Source organism: Acinonyx jubatus, chromosome A2 (genome assembly GCF_027475565.1).
Source record: "Acinonyx jubatus isolate Ajub_Pintada_27869175 chromosome A2, VMU_Ajub_asm_v1.0, whole genome shotgun sequence".
NCBI classification, from domain to species: Eukaryota; Metazoa; Chordata; class Mammalia; order Carnivora; family Felidae; genus Acinonyx; species Acinonyx jubatus.
This window is the reverse complement of record NC_069383.1, coordinates 87,311,333-87,337,087: the sequence shown is the minus strand read 5'-3', so window position 1 is coordinate 87,337,087 and position 25,755 is coordinate 87,311,333. Positions and strand designations below refer to the sequence as shown.

The 25,755-nt window shown below is 36.8% G+C and overlaps 1 protein-coding gene across 4 annotated transcripts in view; it reads left to right on the top strand.

Moving 5' to 3' along the window:
• The window catches only part of ORC5 (origin recognition complex subunit 5), a 144,658-nt gene that overhangs the window by 59,933 nt on the left and 58,970 nt on the right, over positions 1-25,755 (top strand). Inside the window, exons 13-14 of one of the 4 annotated variants that reach the window (XM_015077724.3) lie at positions 9,949-10,061; positions 19,205-19,990. In XM_015077724.3, the coding sequence (XP_014933210.1) occupies positions 9,949-10,061; positions 19,205-19,250 (159 nt within the window). In that variant the 3' untranslated portion in view covers positions 19,251-19,990. Of the gene's footprint in view, positions 1-9,948; positions 10,062-19,204; positions 19,991-25,755 lie in introns of those variants that run through there. The other 3 variants (XM_053218591.1, XM_027071722.2, XM_027071723.2) reach the window with 3 other exon arrangements.

Sequence of the window (25,755 nt, the reverse complement as noted above, 5' to 3'; positions counted from 1 at the left end):
TACTGATGGATTAGCTCAGAATTTTATAGTCATTTTTATATTGAAACATTTTAGTTTTTAATAAGTTTGAAACATTTGGTTTTTATAGCCCCCACATAACTGAAAAACCTTCACAGTTTTAAGATACAGAAATCAAAAGTAAAATTTGGGAAAATGTAAATCCCAACCTGGGATTTGCATAATAATAGTTTTGCTGTTACAATTTTATGTTCTAGAGAAATAAGTTGTACAAGCCACAGGTTTATAGCAACTTTGTGAGGACTTTATGGGCCCAGAGCATGAAACCAGCAGCTTTAAATCCTTTCTTGCTGAACCACAAGTCGTAACTAATCATCTGGCTTTCAATAAGAAAATCTGTAATCTATATGCTTTTTAAAATCAACACAAGTTCACCACAGCACCATATCAATGTTGAAATAATTAACATCTCTTATTTGCCCATTTTAAGCAATATTTTATCAAGTTGGTTTAAATCCCTGTAAATGAGTCAAAAACTGTTTTTATTTCTCTAAGTAGATACCTAGCTTCGTAGGTACTTAAACATTTTGAGAACAGATTTATTCAGGCAATTTATAAAGTCTTTCTCAAAGCTCTCTATATATTGTGTATTTTATCAGTGTATTTATGTATGTATATGTGTTTTTATTGAGGTATAATTGACTACAACATTATCTTAGTCTCAGGTGTGGAACACAATGAATTGAGATTTGCATATATTGTGAAATCACTACAGTAAGTCTAGTTAACACTTTTCACCATACATAGTCATAATTTTTTTCTTGTGTATTTGTTTTATTGAATCTTCTATATGTATTTTTTTGGAGGTAATTGGGTTATTGTAGATTCGCATGTAATTGTGAGAAATAAAATGGAATCTCTTCTCCTGTGTGCCCTTTATTCAGTTTCCCCCCAAGGTAACATCTTATAGAATTACAGTACCACAACCAGGAGGTTGACATTGATACAATCCACTGATCTTATTCAAATGTCCCACTTTTACAAATATTTATTTTTGTGTATATCTGTGCATACTTGCTTACGTGAAATTTTATCCCATGTGTAGGTTTGTATATCCACCACCACAGTCAAGATACAGACCAGTGACATCACTCCAAAGACCCCTATTTTATAACCACACCTACCTCCTTCCTACCCCCTCTACCAATCCCTGGCAACCACTAATCTCCATCTCTAAAGTTCTATGAATTCAAGAATTTTTAGAAACAGAATCATATAGTATACTGTTTTGAGATTGGCTTTTTTCACTCAGCATAATTAACTCTTTTGAGATTCATCCAAGTTTTTGCATGTATCATAGTTCATTTTTTTTCTTCGTGCTGAGAGGTAGTCCATGATAGGGATGTACCACACTTTAACCATTCACTCATTGAGGGACATGTGGCCTCTTTTCCATTCTTTGTTTTGTTTTGTATAGTTTTGGTTTTGGCTATTACAAATAAAGCTACTGTGAACATTCATGTACAGGTTTTTGTATGAACATGCAATTCTCTGGGATAAATGCCCAGTGGTGCAATTGCTGATAATCTAATAATTGCATGTTTAGTTTTATAAGTGATATCAGTGTTTTACCACTTCCAGTGAAGCATGGTAACCTTACTTCCAGTTAGACCCCTTTTCTTTCTCCCTTTTAAAATATTACTGTCTTGAGTATCAGGTTGGTGGAATAATTTTTAATCAGAGGTGATATAGAACACTCACAAGGAGATGGTCTATTTGATTTATCGTGTTTCTGCTCTTTCCATTGTTTTGTCTTATTTCTTGATGCCCAAGGTTCCTTCCTTTATCGTTTCCTTTTCTTGTTTAAAGAACTTACTTTAACCATGATTTAAAGGCAGGTCTGCTAGTGACAGATTCTTTAGTTTTCCCTCATATGAGAAGCTCTTTATTTCCACTTTATTCATGAAGGATAGTTTTTTGAGACATAGAACTCATAATTGCCAGTTTTGTGGTGGTAGGATTCCTGTTCCAGTCAGGGAAGAATAGACCTGCCTGGGTAGCTTTCTGTTATGGATTGGGAATTATGGGATGCTAGGCCTGGGTTACTTTGTGCTTTTGGGTGGGGAGTCATAGGACTCCCTGCTTTTATATTGTTCCTCTAGTCCTGGGCCCATAAGCAGTCTGCGTTCCCCTTTGCACCTTTCAGAATCCTCCTTTGCTTGCTTCTTATTGTTTCCAGGGTGGATAGTTGTCCAGGGAAAGATAGTAAATATGAATCGATGCCATCTTGTCTGGACCAGAAGTTCTCCTGTATTTTTATTTTTTTATCTTTTCTTTCCAGCCCTACTTTCTAGGCTCTTTGTTAGTATTTGTTTATAAAATATATTCAATGGTAGGGGCACCTGTTTGGCTCAGTCAGTTAAGCATCTGACTCTTGTTTTGACTCAGGTCATGATCTCTTGGTTCATGGGTTCAAACCCCTTGTTAGTCTCTGCACTGACAGCATGGGACCTGCTTGGGATTCTCCCCTTCTCTGCCCCTCCTCTGCTTGTGCTAACTCACTCTCTCTCTCAAAATAAATAAACTTTAAAATATATATATATATTCAAAGGTAATTGCAAAGTTGAGTTGCATGAGAAGCCTACTGTAAATTAGTGCTAAGTTTTTTTCAGTATCTTCAAATATATTTTACCCTTATTATTTAGAAAGTTTATCTCCAATAAAGATTAAATTCTTCTAAGACATTAATTTTATTGACTGCAGTATATTTCAGTTTATTCTTCTTTGCTAGAAACAGAGCCTTACCCAGAATCACTTCCTGCATTTGGGGCGTTAACAATGGGAATGATTCTGACAACAGGATTGGTTGCTGCAGCAGATAGGAAAGACTCTGGTCCCATCTCTACCTTATGCATGCACGTGCATACACACAAAACTGAGACACTGTAATGCATCTGGTCCTGAGTGCCTTCACTGTCTAGAGACTTCTGCCATATTCCCACCAGCCATATCAAACCACAGGTATTAATGACAACCTGGAGGTACGATTTCACTATGTTGTCACGAGCATTTAAACTTGTGCAAGGAAGTAAATCAGTTTTTTCTGTGGTCCTGTTTATCTTTGAATGCACAGTACCTAGAGCAAGTCCTCAAGAGTTTTGTGAATATACAATTAGAAACAAATATTAGATAATTTTTAAGAATTGGCTAGTGGAGAGGAAGGTGGATATTCTTGAACTTTATGTATAGAAATAATTTTCCAAAGTTTCATGTGTTTTTTCCTACAAGTTTTCATTTAGGTATAAGTTCATATGTTTGAGATTCAAAATGTTCACTCCACAAGTTAATCTTTGTACATGATTTTTGTCAGTTTTACTCTAGTAATATTTTAATAAACTGGCAGAGTACTTTTAAATTGTTGGTACATTTGTACACTGCTTTATGTAATGTTCTCTTAAACTCTGTGTGTCTGTTCTTTTTGTTCATATGATAAGGTTACAGAGTAAAAAATCTCTGAAATTAGTAAATTTTAATTTAAAAAATCACATCCTAATTTAATTGCTTCATTTTGGTTTTGGATTTTTTTGTGTATTAGTTTTTCCTGAATCCTACCTTCCCCTCCTCCCAAAGTTGAGCAGCCATCTTTTTAACAGTTTGGAAATACCTTTTGACTGCTACATCTTAAAGTGATACTGTTTCCTTTGCACAATTTACATGATTATCCATGGAATTCTGGTAATGATTTTCAGGGGCTCTCTGGTTCAATTTACTGCCTTTGGAAATTTGTTGTAACTAATGTGATAAAAGTAATAACAGCATAGGCTATCCAAAAATTCTTGAAATTCTAACTTAAATAGATTAAAGACAGATTTGTGTGTTTCTTTTGAAAAATGCATAAGAGTAATTTAGCATACAATTTGAGTTCAAGGATTAAGTATATGAGGGTATTTGAATCATAAGAAAGTAGAAGTTATAAGAAATATAAGGGAGATGCCACTGGAAGAAAAAGGTAATTAATGTTTTTTTCTATTTTAAAAATACTAAAAAAACCTGTGTTTAATAATAAGGAAGATTAATGTGTGAGTTTCAAATGGCTATTACTAACCTACTTTAGCAAATGAATCCCTTACAGAAAAATAGAAAAGATTGAAATTAATGAATGTATTTTGCCACAAGAAACTATGTTAACTCTTCTATATATCCATAAAATTTCAGGCCTACTTTCTCATCATGATTCCTACCTGCTTCCAAAATAGGAAGGATAACAAGTTTGTCTTGATGTTCAGTAATACTTACCCCATCCCTTCATAGTAAAGATCTCAAGTAACTCATCTCATAAGAGATACGAGCACGGAGGGCCTGCATGTTCTCATTATTAAGTGAACCTTTCTTTAAACTGCCTTTAAAATCAGGTTTTATTTGTGTTGCTATACCTTCATGTTTCTTTTTAGTGTTTGATGTATCTCATTCTGTCCTTTGACTTTTCACTTTTCCATATTCTTCTGTTTTAGAGGTATCTCTCCCAAACAGTAGATAGTTGGATTTATTTTTTTCAATCAGTCAGTCTTTGTTTTTTATTTGCAGCAGTTAGCTTACTTATGATTACTAATGTAATTTTGTTTATATCTATGATTTTATACTTTCTATTTCACCTACCTATTTTTGTTTCTTATTTTCTTTTGGATTATTTTTATAATTCAGTTTTTCCTCTTTACTAATGTAGAAACACATACTCTTGTTTTTATTCTCTTAGTTGTTATTCTAAAAATTATAACATTCATACTTATTGAAGTCAAAATTTAGTAAGTACTTTTACTTTTCTCAGATACCATGGGACCTTAGAACATTTTAACTTCATTTTCGATACTCCCAATTTACATATTACTGGTATTGTGCACTTTACTCTTATTTTTGTTAATTAATTAATTACTTCTCATGTTTATATATTTTGAGAGAGAGCATGAGCAGGGAAGGGAGCAGAGAGAGAGGGAGGGAGAGAATCCCACACGGGTTCTGCACTGTCAGCACAGAGCCCAGCTCAGGTCCTGATCCCATAAACTGCAAGTTCGTGACCTGAGCCAAAATCAAGAAGTGGACACTCAACTGACTGAGCCACCCAGAAGCCCTGATCTTATTTTTCTCCCCACAATGCATTATTATCATTTCTGCAGGCAAATTCATTTAGATTTACCATCATATTTTCTGTTCTCTTTATTCTTCATTCCATCTTGCATTTCAGACCTTTTGATGGGATCACTTCCCTTCACCTGGAGGTATGTTTTAGGAATTTCGTTAAGTAGGGATCTTTTGGTAGTAAACATTTGGTTCTGTTTGGAACTGTGTTTAATTCATCTTCAATATTAAAACATTTTTTTTTCTGGGTGTACAGTTCTGAGTTATTTTCCACCATGTATTGAAGATACCTTTTCACTGTTGTATGGTTTTCATCGTTCTTAAGAAATCTGTAGGTCCAACTGCCACTTGTTGGAAGATACTGTGTTTTCTTCTCTAGCTATTTTTTTTAAGTTTATTTCTTTTGAGAGAGAGAAAGAAAGCAAGAGAGAGGCAGAGAGAGAGAGAGAGAGAGAGAGAGAGAGAGAGAGAGAGAGAATCCCAAGCGTGAGGGGCTCAGTCTCATAAACTGTGAGATCACGACCTGAGCCAAAATCAAGAGTCAGATGCTCAACTTACTGAGCCACCCAGGCGCCCCTTCTTTTCTAGTGAACTCCTCTTATCTTCTGTGTGCTACACTTTCACGATGATGTATCTAGGTGTGGATTTGTTTTGATTTCTCCTTCTTTGGATTTATTTAACTCTTTAATTCTGTGCTTTAGTGTTTTTTCATCTCCTCAAATGAATTTCCATCCATTATCTCTTCAGATACTATTTGTGCCCCTTTTTGTCCAACTCCGTTTTCCTTCTAGATCTTTGATTGGGGTATGGCCTTTGTCTTCTCTATTTTTTAACCTCTTTCATATTTTCCCTCTTTGTATCTCTTTAGTCTGCATTTTGGGTAGTTTCTTCAGAACTGTTCTCACATTCCTTAATTTTCTCTACATCTGGCCATATAATTTTTAATTGGTTATGTTTTTAATCTGCAGGTAATTTTAAATTTTATGTTTTCTAAACAAGTTAAGCATGGTATATTTTTCAGTAAGCTATAGGAAATTCAGTGTTTTTAAGTAATAGTGTGTTTTAACTAAATGAATGGGCTGTTAGAAAATAAACTCATTTAATTTGAAGTTGAAAAATAATGCTGATAGGTAGTAACAATATAAATAATACCTCATATTACTGAATACTGTGTCCCAGGCCCTGTGCTAAGTGCTTTACACATGGCCTCATTTGATCGGCACATCACTATTTCACACATTTTTAACAACCAATTTAATTTTAATCATTTTTGTTTCAATGAACTTAATTCCTAAACTAGGTAAGTGGACACTCTTATCTTTTGTAAAAATGTTGAATGACATGATTTGTTTTTTTACCTTTCATTAACCTTATTCATATGCATATAAAATATTACTAAGAAAATCATAACTGAACTGTGATCACAGCTAAGAGAGCTAATGTCTAATGGGTTGTATTAGACTGTTACCTCATCCAATGAGGATATAAGGAAAAGTAAAACTGATTCAAGGCAGAAAGCACTACATGCTTTTCAGAGGTTTTGGAGTTGTAGTTAGGAAACCTAAATCCTAGCCATTTGAGTTTCTGGTACCATCCAGTCATTATCACTTTGGGCAAGTAAGTGAGCATCTCGACTTCCACATTGGTTAAATCAGTCATCTGAACCTAACAGTTTTCTGATGCAGGGGTTGGCAGACGTTTTCAGTAAAGAGCCACATTGTAAATATTTTAGGTTTTGCAGGCAAGGAGGCAAAATGGAGGCTATATCATGTAGGTACTTATGCATGAGAGAAGACTTTTATCTCATTCCATCTTGTTTGCTTGGCGTGAGGTCAGTACATTTTGTGGGTATGTTTTGTGTTCACTTGCCATCGACTGGAGACATTTTGAGGACAAAGAGAGAAGAGGCCTGGCAGCCTGGACAGGCAGGGTGACAACTGTGGTCAGTTCCATTCTTTGTCACAGTGACATTCAGGTCCCTGTGCACTCTTCTTTCCTCCTGGAGAACCCATTTGTCTCAACAAATGTCAAGGGATTGCTTAGTATACAGACCATATCCTGTGATTTCCAGAAACCACCCCCCCCCCGAAAAAAAAAAAACCCCAAATTTAAAAATACTGGAAAAACTTCATGAGTTGGAAATTAAAGAAGAATTCTGGGGTGCCTGTGTGGCTCATTTGGTTAAGCGTATGACTCTTGGTTTTGGCTCAGGTCATGATCTCACAAATGCTGACAGTGCCGAGCCTGCTTGGGATTCTTCTCTCCAACTCCCCCTCTCTGTCTTTCTCTCAATAAAATAAAATAAGCATTAAAAAAAAAAAGAATTCTAAAATAGCTTTGGAGCTAAAGAAGAAATCAAAACAAATTAGAATTGGAGTATATAACTACTTTCAAGATAGTAGAACAAACAATAGAACGGAAGAGTATTATAATTTAGTGCAATAAAAGACAAGAAAGACACAGAGGAACAAATAGAAGGGTAGACATAGGGTGCCTGGATGGCTCTTTCGGTTAAGCGTGACTTCGGCTCAGGTCATGATCTCACGGTTTGTGAATTCAAGCCCCGCATTGTGCTTGCTGCTCTCAGCACAGATCCTGCTTTGGATCTTCTGTCCCCATCTCTCCCTCCCCTGCTTGTGCTCGCTCTCTTAAAAATAAATAAAACATTTAAAAAGTTAAAAAAATTTTTGAAAAGAAAAAAGAAAAGACAGTGGTAGAAAGAAAAATTTTAGAACATCATTACAATAAAGGCAAATGGAGCAAGGTAAAGATTGTCAGACTGGCTATAAAAAAAATTGCACTACATGTTGTTTACATGAGAACTATCTAAAACTAAGAAAATTAAAAAATTGCAGGGCACCTGGGTGGCTCAGTTGGTTAAGTATACAGTTTTTGATTTCAGCTTAGGTCATGATCTCATTGTTTGTGAGTTTGAGCCCTGCATCCGGCTCCGCACTGTCAGAAGGATTCTCCTTCTCTCCCTTTCTCTCTGCCCCTCCTCTGCTCACGTTCTGTCTCTCAAAATAAATAAACTTTAAAGAAAAAGAAAATAACAAATTTGAAAGGAAGATGGTGTAAAAGGAAAACATTATCACCTAAAAGAATGTTGATATAGGTTATATTAATATTAGATATTAATATTATTAGATATTGATATAGGTTATATTAATATTAGAAAAAAATACATTGTAGGTCAAAGGCGTTACTGAAGAAAGCGACCATTAGATAATAATGAAAAGGTTTAATTTGCCAACAAAACAGTGATTTTTAAGTGTATGCATTTAGTAACAGGTTCAAAAACATAGGGCAAAAATTAACAACTACAAAAAGGACAAACTCCTCAAAATGGGAGAATTTTAATTCCTTTTGTAAATTTTGGTAGATGAAATAGATAAAAAATGGAGTATGTAAGATTTCAGCCATGTAAATAAGCTTGATCTAATAGACTTGTAAAACAGTGTATAACAGCTGCAGAATGCAGAACTGTTTCAACACAGAGAACATTGATAAAAAAGATTTCAAGACTTAACCTAATTTGTGATACTGAATTAGAAATTAAAGTCTTAACTTTTTGAGTGCAGAGCTTCATATTTGGATATATTAACACAAAGTGTTTTTCTAATTAGCAAAAATTTTTCGTATTTGCTAAATATAGAATTTTCTGTATATAAAATACTGTGGTATCTACCATCTGTTCATTTTTTAATTTGCTAATAAAGCAATGACAGCTGACTGAACACTGCCTAACACTTTTCTCCTAAAAATTGTAATGGGAGGAGACTCCAGTCTGTATGGTATAGTAGGATGAGCAGGGACTCTAGATTTGAATTCTTGCTAAGCTGCCCACCAGCTCTAGGATCTGGGGCAAGTTACTTACCACCTCTAAGGCTCATCACTAAGTGAGTGTAACAGTGTCCACCTTCTAAGGTTATGAGGAATAAATGAGATACTGTGTATAGAATACTTGGTACCAAGCAAATCATTACTGCTATTACTGTTTTTAATCACTCATGGAATGTTTACCAAGCATCTGTAAAGTTTTAGTCTCAAATTAAGTATTTTTAATTCCTAAGACTTGTCACTAGGTATTACAGGTTTTAAAAAACTCTTATCCCTTCAATTGCCATGAAGCAAGTCTCCAAATCTTTTCTTGTTGCCATTGCTGATCTCTTCTCCTATTGTCCAGGAGATGAGGAGAAGAAATAGGGAGAAGAGAATGGGCTGCTCAAAGAATTTCACCTCTTGAATCAGCTTTCTTTCTTGGATTTTATCATACTTAATACTTTTGTTGGCCTTCCAAATGTGACATTGTCTTATATTTTGATTTGACCTGTCAGAACGCATTTTTGTTTCCACCAGCACTAATCCTTCTGGTATTTTTCTGACTACCCAATTGGTGATCAGCTTTAAAGTAAGACTAAGCCTAGGCCTGAAGGATGTATTTATCTCTCATTTAACCAGCTACCGCACTCTAAAAAAGGCCCACATCCATATTGTAACTGCTCAATTCTCAAGGCAGTACAGATTTGATATTCTGAGATATTAAGATAGAAACCCCATAAAATTCTGAGTAGAGAAAGAATGTGCTTTATTAGTATATTTTAAAGGTTAGCAATTGTGTGAGTCATTAATGAAACAAAGCTGTCTCTAATGGAATCCTTAAAGCTTCTTGTTAGTTTAACCAGGACTTTAAGTATATGTACAAATATCTGTATACAAATTCAAAGTTATATTCTTTGCAGATTTTCTTATGAATTCAGTTATATATCTTTACCCAGGAGCTGTAAAATGTTTTAGAAATGAGGTCATCATGTAATCCCATTAAAACATCTCATAAAAATGTTTTCTTATTTTTAGATTACCTCTCTAGTGACCCTTCAGCTATTAACCCTGGTTGGTCACGACGATCAGCTTGATGGACCAAAATACAAATGCACTGTATCTCTAGATTTCATCAGAGCTATTGCTAGGTAAGCATAGAATCATCATTAATGTAAAATGTCTTGAATTATGTAAATGATACACTAAATATAAAAATTAATGTTCTTCCTAATGTAATGTCATTAGTCATTTAAGCAAGAGAAGATCATTTAAGTGCCAAGAATGAAAAAGTTTCACTGTACGATGAACCCTCTTATCAAATTTACAAATGACACGAAATTGGGAAAATTAGCTAATATATTAGATGGCAAAAAGGAAGATTCTGAGAGACCTTACCAGACTGGAATAATGGTCTCATAGCAGCAATGTAGGATTTAATGGACAATTGACTCCAAAAAAACCTCAAATGTACTAAAACAGGGTGGGAGAGACCTGGCTTAAGTCCTGAGCATTTTAGCTGGTGTCTCATTCAAGGGAGGTAATAGGTCTCCTGTGCATTGCCATAAGCAGAACAAATCTGTTGTGCTGTCCTGTGCTTGGCGTTTTAAGAGGGGCTTTGACAAGTGGGAGGTGCCGGTGTTTCGGGGAGAGGGCAGGAGGAGAGTGGTGGAGTGAGACACCATGTCTCATCCCTAAGGGATGAGAGAAAAGCCTTAGGAAAGATTTGGTAACCGTCTCAAGTATTTCGCGGCCTTTCATGTACAAATGGATGAAACTAATTATGAGTACTTCTAGAATTTTAGAAGTTCTAGGGAAGAAAGTATGTCTGTCAAAACAAGAGCTTCTCAGTGGCATCTAACGCTGTGGACCACTCTCTTTTTTAAAACTCTGTTTTCTTAGAGCCCATGATTCCAGTCTTCTGGTTTTCCTCTTTATTCTTTGGTTGTGTTTTCTAAGGCTTTTTTGCCAGTTTTTCCTTTCCACCTGACCTTTAAATCTAGCTGGTCCTTGAGGCTAGGCTCTTTTCTCTTTTCATATTGTACTTCTTCCTTAAGCAATTTTAGCTATACCCATGACTTAACCATTTCTATATTAATAACTCTCCAGTTTTTAAAGGCCAGACCTTTTTTCTGATATTCTTGACCTTTATTGGATGTTTCTCAGCTCTATCAATATATTTCCAAAACTGAACTCAGGAATTCTAACCTCTGCTTCTGCCTACCAACAAAAAGGAATGTTCCAGCTTTCCTCCAGGATTCCCTATTTCAGTGGTTAGCACTGTAGTCTGCTACATGGTGCTGGCCTGAGACCTGGGAGTCATTCTTGACTTTTCTCTCTCCCACACTCCCAGCATCCAAGCATTAGTCCTATTGATTACCAAGTCCCTCCTATATATCTCAGATTCATTCACATATACTATTTGTTACCTCTCTAGACCAAGCCACCATCATCTTTTCTCTAGTAGCCTCCTAATTGGTCTTCTGTCTACTCTTATCCCCTTAGAATTTGTTGTCCACACTATAGCCAGAATGATCTTATAAAAATATAATGTCATCCTCCTACTTAAAAGTCTTCAACGTATCTTTTTGAATTAGTGTTTTTGTTTTCTTTGGATAAATACTGTATAGTGCAATTAGTGGATCATATAGTATTTCTATTTTTAATTTTTTGAGGAACCCCTGTACTGTTTTCCATAGTGGCCGCACCAATTTACCTTCCTACCAAGAATGTTTGAGGATTCCCTTTTCTCCAAATCCTTGTCAACACTTGTTACTTCTTGTATTTTTGATACTAGCCGTTCTGACCAGTGTGAGGTGATACCTCATTGTGGTTTTGATTTGCGTTTCTCTGATGATTAGTTGAGCATCTTTTCACGTGTCTGTTGGCCATCTACGTGTCTTCTTTGGAAAAGTGTTCAGATCCTCTGCTCATTTTTAAATCTCTTTTAATCTTTCTAGAAAAATCCATCTTTTAATTCTCTGCCTACTTTTTAATTGGATTGGATATTTTTTTGGTGTTGAATGATGTAAGTTCTTTATATATTTTGGATATTAATTCCTTATGAAAAAATCTAATTAGAAAAGATATATGCACCACTATGCTTATTGCAGCATTATTTTCAATAGCCAGGGTATGGAGGCAGCCCAAGTGTCCATCAATAGATGAATGGATAAAGATGTGGTACATATATGCAATGTGATATTACTCAGTCATAAAAAAAGACGAGTTCTTGCCATTTGCAATAACATGGATGGATCTAGAGAGTATAATGCTAAGTGAAATAAGTTAGGCAGAGAAAGACAAATACCATATAATTTTACTTATGTGTGGAATCTAAAAAAGAAATACTTTAAACAAATTTTTTTAATGTTTATTTTTGAGAGAGAGAGAGACAGATTGCAAATGGGGGAAGGGCAGAGAGAGGGAGATACAGAATCCAAAGCAGGCTCCAGGCTCCAAGCTATCAGTACAGAACCCGATGTGGGGCTTGAACCTACAAACTGCGAGATCAAGACCTGAGCCCAAGTCAGATGCTTAACCAACTGAGCCACCCAGGCATCCCTAAAAAACAAACTCTTAAATACAGACAACAAATAGGTGGTGGCCAGAGGGGAAGTGGGAAGGGGATGAAGAAGTAAAAGCTTCTAGTTACAAAGTGAATAATTCATGGAGATGAAAAATAACAGGAAATATAGTCAATAAGATGGCAGTAATGTTTGGTGACGGATGGTGACCTCACTTGTGTGAGCACTGAGTCACGTATAGAATTGTTGAATCAATATGTCTTGTACTCCTGAAACTAATATAACATTGTACATCAATTATACTTAAAAAAAAAAGTCTTCAATAATTTCCCATGACTCTTAGGATAAAAAAAAAAAAAAAACAGGAATCTTTAAAGTAGCCTACAAGACCCCAAGTGATCTGGCCCCTGCCACATCACTTTGTTGCCCAGGCCACATCTAGTACAAACACTACTCTTGGTATTTGCACTTTAACCCAGCTGGCTTTTTTTTAATTCTTCATATTCACCATTCTGCTTCCCATCTTTGCAAATGCAGCACTTTCCAACTCCTCCACTCCTTTATCTAGCTAACTGCAGCTTAACCTTTAATGTCATTTTAAATGAAAAGTGTTCTTAAACCACCATCATCCCACCTCCCCCCCACCAATCACACTATACAGGTAAACTGGTCTCATTCTTTTCTTCTGTTACTTATCATAGTTTTAATTAAGTAATTAATTCAATAATTAGATTTTATCTTTCTTTCTACCATATAAGTCCACAAAGCTCAAAGCAGAGACTGTATGTCAATCGCTGCCTTACCTCAAACTTCAACACGATGCTTTAAAGTTAGTATGTGTGAAATATATAAATAGTACATATTTTCCTATAATGATTATCAGTAAAACTTCTGGTGAAAAGGAACCATTGTGGGCTTGTGTTTGGGGGAAGCAACAAGAAGGGGGCTAAAGAGACCATTTCATTCCAAACTGAGGTATGGTGGAGATAAGAGATCGCAAGGATAGTTACCAAAGAAGAGGTAGGTGTGTCTGTTGCTGACACCTGTGGTAGAGAATGAATTATTAGATCAGAGGACACAACCTAAATGTTCAAAACAAGAGAATGGATCGCTAATTTATTGTATGTTCTTATTTTTGAAAAGTACTGTGCAGGTATTAAAAATCATACTTTTGAAGTTTGGTAAAAACATAAAAGTACTCTTGATACAGGCTTAAGTATCCATTATATATGGAGTATATAACTCCATTATGTATGGAGTTATATACCCAAGAAAAGTAGGAAAACCTAAAGGAAGAGAGTAATGGTCAAAACTGGCAATTGCTGCCAGGAAATCAAACATCTGTTTTAATGATAAAACAGTCATTTGTAACTTTATTGGGAACATTTACAGGACTACAGTGGGTTAGAAGTCAGAGATTATAGTATTTAGAAGAAAATTGATGCAGCAAATAGAATGCTTTTAATTCATTTGTTCATTTAACATTTATTATGTTGCCCATTATAATCACTGTGCTAGGCTTTGGGGGATATAGCAACAAGTATAACAGATACAACCTATCCTCATTAGCCTGTATTCCAGTTTATTTTTGTTTGTTTTTTGTTTTTTTGTTAGAGAGGATTTTTATCTACTAAAGGGGTTGTGAAGTTGTGAGAGGGGTATTATTATTTAAATATTTGAATATATTTAAATGCTTATGGGAAAGGGGTGATAGAGGAGAATCAATGATACGAGAGACAGAGATTAAAGCCTCAAGTCCTTGAAATGGTTTATCAACATGGCATTTAGAAACGAGTTGAAAGAAATAGCTCTGGATGAGCTGGATGAGGGAACTCTTCTTGCATTATAACATGAAGAAAAAGTGGATTCAGATGGAGCTGAGTTTGGAATTTGGTGGCAAGAAGTTGAGGGTATTCTTGTGTTGTCTTTTTTGCCTGTAAAGAAGGAGGCAAATTTGAGACCAAGGACAAAGTAATAGCAGTCTGAGAGGAACATGGGTATTTGAAATAACTGCTGTGGGGAATGGAAGAAAGTGCTACCAGGAAAAGCAACTTGCTGGGAGTATTGAGGGCCTATTTAAGGTTCCTGACCTTGAATTTACAGTGGTACCAGTCTGTGAAACTTGTGATCCTCTCCAGTAGTATTCCATATGTCCCTGGTACTGGGACAGCAAAGGGACATTATTGAAATCACAGAGGATTGGGGTTTTGCCAGGTGAATTTGGTGGATGCTAGCAAGTGAGTACTTAAAGTAAAATAACCATGGAGTCTGAGCTAGGAAGGGAAGGAAGGAAGTGAAGCCAGTAGAGGGCCAGTAGTTCAGTGCCTAGAATGTAAGACTCATGAAGTATTTGGAAATCAGGAGAAAGTGAAGGGGCTTGTGACCTGTTTCAAGGTGTTCCAGATAGCTTAAAGAAAGAGCTTGGGGATCAGAGGATAGAATGCCTGAATTTATGTTTTTAGAAGTGGAATATTTCTGAGTGTGATCATAAGAGTAGAAAAGAATGTCATTGGGGTGCCTGGGTGGCTCAGTCGGTTCAGTGTCCAACTTCAGCTCAGGTCATGACCTCACAGTTCCTGAGTTCGAACCCTGCATTGGACTCTGTGCTGACCACTCAGAGCCTGGACCTTGCTTTGGATTCTGTGTCTCCCTCTCTCTCTGCCCCTCCCCAGATCGCATTCTGTCTCTCTCAAAAATAAACAGGTATTAAAAAATGTTTTGTTTTTTTTTAAAAAGATAATGCCATTGAAGGTAAGTAAGACAGGTGTGCAGTGAAGTCACTAAGGCTGATACAGATCTTGGGATGGAGAGGAGGACTGAACTGGGTGCTATAGTTTTCAGTGACTAAGATAGTGGCAGGGCGATACAAGGTGGTGAGTGGAATGATCTGAGTCTCAGAGGAGCAGAGCTTTTGGTACCAGGACACCAACCCTACCGAACAGGACATTGGAAAGAACTGAAGAAGAGGCAAGGTCCTTCAGGGGAAGCCAGATTTAAACCCAGAAGAGAAAAAACATACATGGGAGAGACAGAAGACAGAGAACTTTATTGACCAAGGAACAGTGAGAAAGTTTGGACAGAGAAGCAGTTGGAGGCTTTAAAGAAGTACAAAATATGGAGGTAGTATATGGGCAAAGACAGCTGATGAGAAGCTTATTAATTATTGTCCTTAGGATGTTCTTAATGTGAATGGTAGTTTTAAGTTTCTTTCTTACATAGTCCTTGGGAAGACAATACAAGATAACAAGATTGAAACTTAAAGTTGTCTGGTTGCAAGTTATCAGAAGAACCAAACTAAAAAATCAAACTGCCCACAAAAGTAAAAGGAAATAAAATAGCATCCCATGAGAAAAAAACATATTTCAGGGTAGTAAAAGAATCAACAAAGTGAAATAAAAGGATAAAGGGAAAATTAAATCTTTAGACATATGCCATGTAACTAACGTGTATTAGAATATTCTGAATTCTGATTTAAGAATTAATACTCCTAGAAAAAAAAGAGGACAACTAAGAAACAGGCTCTTAACCATAGAAAACAAACTGATGGGTACCAAAGGGGAGAAGGCGGAAGAGATGGGAGAAATAGCGATGGGGATTAAGGAGGGCACTTGTGTTGAGCACTGAGTGTTGTGTGTAAGTGTTGAATCACCGAAAACTAATATTATACTCTATGTTAACTAACTGGAATTTAAATAAAAACTTGGAAAAAAAGGAATTGATTACCCCGAGGCAAATTGTCACTAACATATTGTCATAAACATATTATTTATGTTTATCCTGTTTTTTTCTGTATGCTTACTTTAGAAAATAATTCATTTCTGGGGTGCCTGGGTGGCTCAGTTGGTTGAGCGTCTGACTTCAGTTCAGGTCATGATCTCACAGTTGGTGAGTTTGACCCCGCGTCGGGCTCACTACTGTCAGCCTGTCATCCTCTCTTTGCCCCTCCCCTGTTTTCTCTCTCTCTCTCTCTCTCTCTCTCTCTCTCTCTCTCTCTCTTTCTCTCTCAAAAAAAAAAAAAAAAAACACTTAAAAAATAAAAAAGAGCAAGTATCTCTTGTACCTGTACAAAAACTATCCAAAATCTTAAAATCATATTTATATGAATTTGATTTATATAAATTTCATGGCATCTGAAGCCATGAAAAGCCAGAGAAAGTATGTATAAAGTACATAACACTCTTTGTAAGTTAAAGCATTCTTTACAGCAAATTGTGTCTCCAAGTCCTGTAATCTTTGGAACGTGTGACCTAAGTTTTGATGTCCTTGTAGTTATTCTTTCAAATTCTGCCGCTAGAATAAGGTATGTGGGGTCAGTAACCAAGTCACCTGTTTACATTGGAGGATGGAGAGATGATGGAGAAAGACATTTATACATCTTGGGCATTAAGTGTTTCTTTTTCCTTCTAAGACTAAACATTTTTTTAAATGTTTATTTTGAGAGAGCGTGAGCAAGGGAGGGGCAGGGAGAGAGGAGACAGAGAATCCCAAGCAGGCTCGCACTGTCAGTGCAGAGCCCGATGTGGGACACAATCTCATCAACTGTGAGATCATGACCTGAGTCGAAATCAAGAGTCAAATCGAAATCAAGTGAATTAACTGACTGAGCCACCAGGCTCAGTAAATGTGTCTTAAAGGAATGATCTTATATATTCAATTCCTGAGTAATTTACTGCCTTGAAAAAGTCCAAAAATCTTAAGGGTGTCATTCAGTTTGCTTGAGTACTTCCCAGTGACAAAGCAAAGAAATGGGCTATAGTGAAGCTTTTATAAATGGATACAGTCAGGTAGTGTAGTGTTTTTAAGTCAGTCCATTCGTTCTAGCAAAGAAAACTTTTCCACAAATGATGCTAAAGTTATACAACTAGATTGAGTAAAATAAAGGAGTCCTGCCACTAACGAATCACTGTATTTCATTTGTTTGCGTTTTCTTCTGGTCCTAGTCCATTACACAGATGCTTGTCCTGAGCGGTCAGTGCTGAGTTGCAATTCTGTCCTCCTTTTCCCTCTTAGTGTTTGTAGGTATGTCTTCATATTGGTTGTTTTGTATGACAGTCCCATATTTTATCACATAATACCCTCTAATCCTGTAGTTTTAAATTTTAAATGTTTTAATCTTGGCTTCTTCTAAATTTCGTTTCCCACTCAATGTCAAAAAACCCAAAAGCCCAAAACAATAAAACTTAACATTAAATCCACTTTACCTTGTCACTTTAGGTTTGTAACATTAAGACTCAAAGTTACTGTGGGGATAGATGCCTGGAGAAATGAACAATTCCCCTTCCCTTTTTGCCTATGGTTTGAAATAGCCTTTTATATCTGTTTCCTTGTAAGATCCTCTAAAAAGGATCTGATTTTTGACCAGCATGATTTATATATATTTTTTGACAGTTTTGTCCAACTGGAAGTTTGTACTTTTTGTCATTTGGGGGGGAAAAAAAAGTTAGCGTTACGCTGTTGCCAGTAAATTTGGGAAGTCCTGGAATTGAGCAGAAGAAAAACATAAAAATAATATAGAGTATGATATAATATCCATACAATTTGTGTCTTTATGCCTGAGATTTTTTTTTAAATTTTAGTAACTACTTTTAGTTGTTTAATTACTGCTAATGATAACAGGATTGTCCTGGCATTGTTTTTATACCATTTGGAAAGGTTTAGTATTCTTCAGAGGAACTATTGTCATGAAACAATTAAGGTATTCTTTGGTCCTACATTAGGTGCCACGATAGCCATAGCGTCTCATTTGAGCTATTTTTAAATGTGTTTTCATAAGCAGCATTCGCAGTTCCCCATTCCAAATTTCCAACAACATTTGATATGTCAGTCATTTGCTTAGAAACTTTTTTAGAAAGTGTATTACAAAATGATAGACAAAAACATTAATTGATGATGGTTTAATAAATAAGAGCATGTAATTACTGAATCTTTAAAAGGCTGTTCTCACATGGATGATTATTTTTGCAGAATTGAATACTTTAAAGCTTTAATTTTATACTTATTGCTAGATCATTATATCTAATTATTTTGACCATTTATTCAAATAATAAACCTCCAAGTCTGAATATTTATGGTGAAGAATGAGTTTGGAGAAAGGAAAATAATTATATGTCTCTGTCCCTCTGCTATTTTATTCTGCCTGCCATCAGAGTACAAAAATATACATTCACATCGTCTGTTTGTTGTACCATATTCTTGGATCATACAGATTTAGTTACAATACGCACGCAGGTCACCCAGTGTTGAAAGACTGAAAAGAATGAAAACTACAAATGAGGACAGATCAGCTATGCATTATGTAATGATAAAACAGGTGTTTTGGAAGATAAACAGTGTTCAGAAGCACAGAAGATTTAAATACTTTTGCATCTCTAATTACTTTATTCCGGTTTTTAGACAAAAAGAAGATAGCTTTCAAATGAAATCTAAACTTTCTGTAGGATAATTGAAATAAAGAATGTTGGATAGTTCTAACTTTGTTCCCTTTTTTTTTTTTTTTTCCCCCAGTAAAGCAAACTTTATGCATGGGTCGGGGTGGTAGGGGGGAGGGTTGTTGGGGTGCAGAAAGGACAGTTTTTAAAGAAACTTCGTTCCTAGTGACGTTTTATAAAATGAATACCATTCCTATCGTGGTGCTTTTCATAGCACTATAGGATTGGTTAGCGTTAGATGTGAATAATTTTGCATGTGCTTCCCAGAATCGTACATAACAAAGCTGAGCAGTCTAGGGGGTGAGGATACTAACATATATTATCTATTTTTGTTTATAGGACGGTGAACTTTGACATAATAAAATACTTGTATGATTTCTTGTGAAAACAAGCTTCAAAGCCATATGGACACTGTGACAATGACTAAGCCAAGCTGTGTTCATCCAACTACTTAGCTGGCCAGGGAGAGGAGTTCTTTGGCTCTATTGGATTTGTCCAGACAGGTGCTGGCCCAGCATGGAATCTGATGAAAATACTCTGATTGGTCTGGGTGGATGTGAGCAGAAGACTATTTACCAGGGACCCTGGAGTATTTGGAAGCAACGTGTTAATTATAAACAGCAGGGTTTGAGCACAATCTGTTCTACTCTTAATGATGTTATCTTAACACTGAAATTGCCTGAAACCCATTTACTTAGGACTACATTTTGCTCTGTGAACTATCCCCTGCGCTTTGAACGTGCCAGCAGCCCTTGTATATAAGCCCAGTCTTTTCACTTCCTCTCCACAGGAGCCTCTGCAGTTGCTTGCCAAAGCAGATTTTCCTAAGGCCACCGTTTTAAAAGATCATAGTTGCAAAATATAATAAATAGAAGGTTTTTTTTTTTTTTAATCCAAGCTTGTATATGCTTAGCCATCACCCTGATTTTCTTAAAAGGCCCAAGGTAGTTTGATCAGATATAGGCCAACTTTCCATCCCCAAGCCTGCTTGATAACTGCAGTCTGCTTGTGTGGGGTTTTTCTGGTCACTCTTGCAATTAACCACCCAACCTGGCTTTTTAATCCGTGTTTTCTTTCTTAAATCACTGGACTTTAAGAGTTCCACAATAAAAGTTTTTCCTGTTATATCAGTTATGAACCTTGGGTCTGATTTTTTTTGTCGGTTCATATTTTGAAGAAGCTTTCTGTTAGCAGTTGAATACTTGAAAATTGTTCTGAGCAGATATAAAGTGCTTGATTACAGAGCCCAGTTTACATTTCAAGGGCATTTTATTCTTTCCTTCCTTTTTTGAAGAAAAATTCTCAAAATAGTCACTGCCAGATAGGAAACCTCTTCATGTGGTTACTGCCTGCCACTTTCTGGATCAAAGAAAGCAAGCAGTTCTGTTCTTGCATTTGTTTGGAGGTAATAAGAGGGAGAGAAGGAATGGACTTCCTGTTTGCCTCCCAAAGGATAACATCCACCTTACCTGAGATTTCCCACAGAAGGTGGTGAAATTTTGTGTTGCGGAAGATGTTTGGAGAAACCAGGACCAGGGGAGAGCCATGTGCATTGCAACTTCAGGCTTAGGTTTCCTGCACAAAGAAATCCATGTATCATTGAAGTAGAAATCAGCTTGGGTAGCTGATTCAAGGAGGAGCAGTGGTGGGAGTTTTCAGCCCCTCATAGTTTACTGTAAAGTGGCAGGCCTGCAATACAGTCTTCTTGGATAGGCTGGGCCCAATCTGCATTTCGAGGGAAGAATTCTGGAATGTCAGAGGGAGAAGAAATTATCAAATAGGGAACTGCCGTGAAGGACGGAAAGGAGGCAGAATACACTTAGAGGAATGTAAGTGACTCTGCCTCCTCCTCACTGCTGGCCACCTGTCCCGCAGCACCTTGCCTCTCCTGTACCTGCCCCACACAGTGCTACCAGCCCCACAGGAGGCTTCCCTGAAGAAGACCTTGTAACCAGAGTTTCCCTGCTCCTGACTGGACCATAAGACCTTCTCTGTTTATAATTCAGTTTCTAATGGCTTGCTAAATGACTCACTAATTTGATTAATTTATTTAAATGAAGGCTAACAGAGCTTAATATGGATATTAGCATTTTAACAAGGGTCATCCGCAAATGAATTGTGTAATTGGATGATAGGAATCTCCAATTACAGGAAGGAGTCTAATGATGAGAATTAGGCTGGCTGGTGGGCCAGATATTTCCATGAAGAAAGGAGGTGCTTTGAGAATGGGAATCGGTGCAGCCACTGTGGAAAACAATGTGGAGTTTCCTCAACAAATTAAAAATAGAACCAGCATATGATCCAGCAATTCTACTTCTGAGCATTAATCTGAAGAAAATGAAAAATAATTTGAAAAGATCTATGCACCCCAATGTTCACTGCAGCGTTGTTTAAAATAGCCAGGATATGGAACAACCTAAGTGTCTATCGATGGATGAATGGATAAAGAAGATGTGGTACATACATGTGATGGAGTACTACTTTGTCATAAAAAGGATGAAATCTTGTTATCGCAGCTATGCAGATGGACCTTGAGGGTGTTATGCTAAGTGAAAAAAGTTACAGCAAGACAAATACTCTATGATTTTTTTATATGTGAAATGAAAACACTAAAATGAAACCGAACTCCTAGATACAGAGAGCAGACTGGCGGCCAGATGGGAAGGGCATTGGTGGGGGCGGGGGGTTGTGAAATGGGTGAAGGGAGTCAAGAAGTACAAACTTCCAGTTGTTAAATAAATAAGTCATGGAGATAAGATGTACAGTATGGCAACTGCAGTCAATAACCTTGTGTTGCATATTTGAAACTTGCTAAGAGAGTAAATCGTAAAAGTTCTCATCACAAAAAATACAACTTTTTTCAACCCTAATTTTAATATACACTATAAACATCTTAATTTCTAACGCCAAATATAAAACATACAAAATATACTGTTGAAATTTATCAGGAAATCACTTTGTTATGTAACTAAAATGATGTTCTGTTGCATTATTTGTAGAAAGAGGAGGTATTTAAATTATGCTCAGCATTTATTCTGCCTAGATCTAAAAATGATTAGGTGGTAGAAGGAGAAAGTTACCACGCTGTAGGTTTTTAGAGTTTTAATACATGGATGACCATACATTTGAAAAGTGTTTTCTTTGAATGGCTGTGACCCAGGTATACCTTGTTAGGTGGAGATCTTAGGCCCTCTTCCCTCTTGCTTTCAAGTTAGTTTTCAGTCCATGAACCAGTCTTCATTGCAGAAGCAAATTGCTTTTCAATAGCTCTGGAAGGGATTCTGATCCAACAAGCTTATTCTCATTAAGCCCTAAGGTTAGAAGGGGGTTGGCTCTAGGATAGCAGTTAAGAGTTGGGGCTCTGGAGTCTGACCACTTTGGATCAAATACCAGCTGTGTTTCTACAAGCTGTGTGACCTTAGGCAAGTTGTTGAATTTGCCTGTGCCTCTGTTTTCTTACGTGTACAGTGGAGGGCAGAATTTACCTCCTGGGAGAGTTTGGAGGATTAAATAAGTTGATACAGCTGAGCCAGTAATTCTCAACTGAGAACAGTTTTTCCCCACCATGGAATATTTAGTAATTTCTGGAAATATTTTTAGTTGTTATACTCTGGAATGCATGGAGGGAAGAGGGATGGAGTGCTGCTAAACATCTTACATGCATGTCCCGCACAGAATTACCTGGCTCATGATGTCAGTAGTGCTGAGGTTGGGAAACTCTGATCTAAGTAAGGTACCTGGCATAGTAAGTGCTCAGTAAATGTTGGCTATTGCTATCATAAAATATTTGTGGCCTAGAAAAGAAGTAAATGAAGGAATATAGAAACAGTCCAACTAAAAAGGAAAGAGGTACTCTTCCCTAACCATACCTAAGGAAAATAACTCTTGTTGGAAATTTTGGAATTATTCAAATGGACACAATATCTTGGATTTTTATTTTTTTAATTGGAGGATTTATAAGCTGAGCTCTAGTTCACACACAGATTTCATTACTTATTTTTCAGGATTTTATTGAATGGTGGAAAGCATGAGCTCAGTGATCGAATCAGAGAGCAAGTGACATACACTTTTCCTTCAAGGTGTGATGGTTGAGCAATTAGTGGTGTACCTCCAATGGATTTAGTTAACTGACAACCGTTTAGTGTAATTAAGGTCTGGAGCTTGGAAAGCTCCAGTGTAAGAAGCAACCTCTTTAGTCTCTCCAAGGCATGCACTCCTGCGTATACTGTGCAAAGAAAAGTAATGCATCAAGTCCAGGAATAGTGCATCCCTTATCTCATCAAGTACTAAGTCTCTAAAATAGTTGAAATGCAGCAGCTGCCCCCAGGTGTGCAGTTAGGGCTGTCATGGTGTCCTCTAGTGTTAGCTGAACACTCACACTGTTGTGTATCATAATTGGTTGCGTTTTATGCCTTCAGCCATGAACAGAGACTTGGAAGTAATTAGCCCAGAGGTTGATGTTATTCGGCTTCCTCCCCTACATTTTGAAAGCTTCATCTGCTACAAAGTGGGACTATCATATGTAAATCGTTTTGATAATTTTGTATGTAATTTCAGTCTGCTGACACATTTTGCTTTCAAAAATGCTTAGTAGAGCTCAAAGAAATCTTTCCTATCAAGATACCAACATTTCACTCAAATTTGCTATTAAATGGCCTGAATACCCAGTTAGTGTTCATTTTCCAGCAGTGACACATTCATGAAGCACAGTATGAGAAGTAGAAATTTGGTAGAGCAGAGAAAATTATAATCAATTCATTCATTTAACTGCATGTTGATGCACAATAATGATGGGAATTTTAGAAGGCATTCAACTGTTTGAGTAAATAGTGGTAGCTTTGGCATGAGCAGAGTCGATTTTAGAGATAGTGAAGGTTTGCCTGGGTTTTGGGTGAACCACAAACTATTTCACTGGTCTTTGAAGAGGCTGAGAGTCTAATGACATTTCCCATACGAATATTCAATATTCATCCAAAAAATATCAAGTACCGGCTGTGTGCCAGGCACTGTGTTGGGTGTACAAGGTACCAAAGTGGTCGAAGGAGTCAGATGTCTGGCCTGGACAACAAGTGCTCTCAGCATCGGTAGGGCCATTCCATGAGAGAGGAAATCTTGGGAGAAGGACTAGATCTGTGGGATGAGGAAGATCATGAGTTCAATTTTGAACATGTTGCCACTGGAGTGCTTAGGTGGAAGTGTGACGTAGGTGGTTGTATCAAAGTTAGGGATCTGAGTACAGCCAAGTATAAATGTAGACTTTGTCAGAACAGGGCTATACAGTGAGTTAGAGGTCTTAGTTCTTAAAGTCGTGTCCCTGACATGGCGAGGAAGAAACCATCTGGAAATGAGTTAAAAGAAAATATGTAGAAGGTGGCCATAACTATTGCTCTTCAATTTGCCACAGAGCTGCAGTTAATTTTATTTTATTTTTCAAATGAGAATTCTTCACTGTTAATATACACCACATTCCTTCCAGTATATGAAGCAGCAGCGAGAGAAATGGGCTAAGTTCCATTTAGTATCTGGTCCCAAAAGGAAAAATCAGACACCCTTAGAGTCTTATTTCTGTGGAGAACGTTAGTTCAAAACACATGATTTCATCACTTTTGGCCGACTTTCATAGTAATAGGGGCACTGCTGTGGCTCAGGGGTGCCCTGGAATTTCAGAGCCCTTTTAGGTTCACTTCCTCTGGGTTGGAGCGTTCAGCCATCCTAGCTCCTGGGACTCATCCAGCTGGAAATGAAGAGTGCCTCGGAGGAACTGAGATGTACCAACCCCATAGGCATCTAGGAGGAAGGAAGCTGAAAGAGAAACCCCTGCTACTTTCTACCTCAGTCTTTTGTTAGTTGAACAACATTGACTAACTGAAGCCTGTCATCGAGTGGATGAAAAGACATGAGAAAGAGCCACGTGTCTCAAGAGATAAAACAGGCAGCTGCTACAAATACCTCTGAATGTAAAAACAATAAGCCGAAGTGACCTATAGAGAAAGGAATAAGTAGATATGAGTAATTGCGTTGGTTTTTATTGTGATATTTTAACGGAAAGTTATATGGGAGAAGTGAAACGTATCAATAAAAAAGAAATTGTATGATACCACTAGAATAGGAGGGACATGAAAGGAGCCCCCAGCTTAGTTACAAATAAAACTTTGGAACCGTTGAATGGAAGTCAGTACTGTCCACAGCTCCATGCAGCATGGGCTGGTTGCCATAATTCCTTTCATTATCATAGGTATGGGTTAAACAAGAAAGAAATTAAGAAGGAGAGGATGTGAAAAGACCTCCACCCCAAAGAGAAAATGCTCTAGAACATGTTTTTCATAATGCTACTTTATATTATTAAAGAATCAGTCTTTATTATAAAAGTAACACAAGTTTACTGCACAAATTGGAGACAGTCATGAAGAAGTAAAAATTGCCAGTTAGCAACGTTCAGAGATGGTCTCTGTAAGTAAATGTGTGGCATTTTTACTTCTGGTTGCTATATTCTTATAATTTAAAGAAAACCCCTCAATGTGTCTTTTATCCTAGGAAAGAAAGGACAGGTCAGGTGGAGACCAGTGGTGCATACAACAGCCTGTGAAATATGGTTGGTAGGAGTTAAGATTGGAGCTTCTCCAAAAATGTTTAGAATGACAACATTATATATATTTAATACACACAGAGTAGTTGAAATTGAAACCGCATCAACATCATGAAAAGTGGTTGCATCAAAAACCAGTTCTTAAATGTGTGTGGCCAGTATGTCTCTTTTGATAGACCTCCTTATTTAAAAATGCTTATCATGATAATAAAATGGGAGAAAGAACAAAAGAAACTCTAAAGAGAAGGAAGACAAAAAGAATTGAAGGATGGGAGGAGGAGGGCAGCGAAATAGATACGAACTT